Genomic DNA, 3022 nt, shown 5'->3' with positions numbered 1-3022 from the left:
CGTGCATGGCGGCACACTCTCGTAATTCCAGCTACTCGGAAGGCTGAGGCAGGAGAACTGCTTGAACCCAGGAGGTGGAGGTTGCAGTGAGCCAAGATCGCGCCACTACACTCCAGCCTGGGCAACAGAGCGACACTCTATCACAAATAATAATAAAATAATAAAAAAAGTTTAAAAGGCAGCCCTAGAACCCAATTATAGGGTAGACATATCACTGATGAGAGTGATACTTTTTTCCGCTCCAGATCACGAAGGAACTCTCAGGACAAAAGAGGATTGCCGTTTAAATGGTCCTCAAAAACAGGACTTGGGTGCTGCCTTACCAGGGAAGGAGAGAAAGATTTTATCAGCTCAAAGAGCCACCTTCCAGTCTCCACGTCTCAAAGAAGCAGAGATTCTAAATAAAAAAGTCAGCATCACAGCATCTGATCCAGACAAGAAAGACCTGCGGCATAAGCCTCGGGAGACGCCAGGGCACTTAGAAATTCCCACAGGGCCAAGATGCTATTCCTGCTATGTCTGTAGGAAAGTCTTCCAAGTAAGGAGGGATTTGCTAAAGCACAAACGGAGCCACTCCAAGAGCCAGCTCTGCAGATATCCAAAGTACAAAAACACGTCCAGAGGGAAGTCCGAACTGAGGCGGACGCAGAGGCTCCTGTGTCAGAAGAAGCGGTTCCAGTGCAGTGAGTGTGAGAAGAGCTACTTTCTGAAGGGCAGCCTCGTCACTCATCAGGTTGTCCACACCGGCCAGCGGCCCTACCCGTGCCCTGAGTGCGACAAGACCTTCCGGTACAGGGCCAACCTGAAGAAGCACCTGTGTCTGCACCGCGGGGAGCGGCCGTTCTGCTGCGGGGAGTGCGGCCGGGCCTTCGTGCAGCAGTGCGAGCTCACAGAGCACCTGCGGCTGCACAGCGGAGAGAAGCCCTTCCAGTGTCCGCAGTGTGACCGGTGCTTCCGCCTGAAGAGAGGCATGAAGGTCCATCTGTCCCAGCACAGCGGGAAGAGGCCCTTCCACTGTCCCGAGTGTGGCCGGAGCTTCTGCCGGAAGGCTGCCCTGAAGACCCACCAGAGGACGCACAGCGAGGAAAAGCCGTTTTCTTGTGATGAATGCGGCAGGAAATTCATCTACAAGATTAAGCTGGACGAGCACATCAGAGTTCACACGGGAGAGAAGCCCTTTTCGTGTCCCGAGTGTAACAAAAGTTTCCGCCTCAAGAGAAGCCTGAAAGCCCACGGGCTGCAGCACAGCGGGAAGAGGCCTTTCCAGTGCCCCGAGTGCAGCAGGGGCTTCTTCTGGAGGAACGCCATGCGCGCCCACCAGCGCCTGCACAGCGAGCAGAAGCCCTTCCCCTGCGCCGAGTGCGGCAAGCGCTTCACGCGGCCCTCCAAGCTCGCCTGCCACACCAGAGTCCACGACGGGCAGAAGGAGTTTCCCTGCGGTGAGTGCAAAAAGACCTTTTCTCAGCAGTCGCGGCTGACGCAGCACCTGAAGGTCCACACCACGGAAAAGCCGTTCCCCTGCGCCGAGTGCGGCCGCAGTTTCCGCCGGCGCGCGCATCTCACAGAGCACACGAGGCTTCACAGTGGCGAGGAGCCCTTCCAGTGTCCCGAGTGCGACAAGAGCTTCTCCTGGAAGGCCTCCATGAAGTTCCATCAGCGGATGCACAGGGACGAGAAGCCCTTCGCGTGCGGTGAGTGCGGCAAGACCTACACGCATCAGTCTCAGCTCACCGAGCACCTGAGGCTGCACAGTGGCGAGAAGCCCTACCAGTGTCCTGAATGCCAGAAGACTTTCCGCCTCAAGGGAAATCTGAAAAGCCACCTGCTGCAGCACAGTGGTCAAAAGCCGTTCTCTTGTGTGATGTGTGGCAAAAGTTTCACTCAACAGTACCGGCTCACAGAACACATTCGAGTCCACAGCGGGGAGAAGCCCTTCCAGTGTCCGGAGTGTGACAAGAGCTACTGCATCAGGGGCAGCTTGAAGGTCCACTTGTATACGCACAGTGGAGAGAGGCCCTTCCAGTGTCCTGAGTGTGGCAAAGGCTTCTTCCAGAAGAGAATCCTGAAGGCCCATCTGTGCCTTCACAGTGGGGAGAGGCCTTTTTCTTGTGATGAGTGTGGAAGGAGCTTCACGTACGTGGGGGCGCTCAAGACCCACATTGCGGTGCATGCCAAGGAGAAGCCCTCCAGCCTCTAGGTCAGGCCATGCGGTAGTCAGGCAACCACAGCTTTCAGGTGGTGCCAGCAGCTCTGTTGGCTCGAGTTGAGGCAGGTTGAAGGATTCACAGGGTAAGATGGGGCACAGTGGCTCCCGCCTGTAATCCCAGCACTTTGGGAGGCCCGGGGGGAGGATCGCCTGAGCCTAGGAGTTTGAGACCAGCCTGGGCAACATTGCAAGATTCCCTCTCTACAAAAAATACGAAAGTCAGCCAGGTGTTATGGTGCATGCTTGTGGTCCCAGCTACTTTGGGGGGCTGAGGCAGGAGGATCGCTTGAGCCCAGGAGGTAGAGGCTGCAGTGAGCCATGCTCACACCACTGCACTGTAGCCTGGGTGACAGAGCAAGACCTTGTCTCAAAAAAAAAAAAAAAATCACAAAATACTGGCTATAGACACACTGGCTGGATGTGTGGTCTGCAGAACCCGATGGCTCCTTGACAAAAGTTCCAGATAATCCAGTCAAAGAGACATCTCCCTCAGTAATCCTCATAGGAAAGACCTGCCAGTCATGGAGGAAACATTTATACTGATCTGCTAGTCCAACAGATCTCTTCAGTGTCATCCAATAATCCCTTCATTAAATTCAGAAACTACAGCCTGAGCGAAGAAATGTTACAGGCAGGAACATACTCCTCAGTCAGCTTTTCCATTACCAGGCCATTTTACTTAAATCTGTATTAAAGCCTTCAGTTTTCTCTCATAGTGGGTTTTCATTTTCTCTCACATGGTGAGAGGGCATCTGCTTCTTGGAATGTTTCCATAATGCTGAAAATAAATGTCTTCCACTATCTCATTTGTTAAAA

The 3022-nt window shown here is 53.9% G+C and overlaps 1 protein-coding gene across 1 annotated transcript in view; it reads left to right on the top strand.

Annotated features, from left to right (window-relative positions):
• The window catches only part of ZNF425 (zinc finger protein 425), a 15694-nt gene extending 12672 nt beyond the window's left edge, over window positions 1-3022 (top strand). Inside the window, exon 3 of the mRNA XM_011941423.1 lies at window positions 246-3022. Within this exon, the coding sequence (XP_011796813.1) occupies window positions 246-2197 (1952 nt within the window). The 3' untranslated portion in view covers window positions 2198-3022. The remainder of the gene's footprint in view (window positions 1-245) is intronic.

This window comes from Colobus angolensis, unplaced genomic scaffold (genome assembly GCF_000951035.1).
Source record: "Colobus angolensis palliatus isolate OR3802 unplaced genomic scaffold, Cang.pa_1.0 Scaffold2, whole genome shotgun sequence".
Taxonomy (NCBI): domain Eukaryota; kingdom Metazoa; phylum Chordata; class Mammalia; order Primates; family Cercopithecidae; genus Colobus; species Colobus angolensis.
The sequence above is the reverse complement of the archived record's forward strand: the minus strand, read 5'-3'. Positions and strand labels throughout refer to the sequence as shown.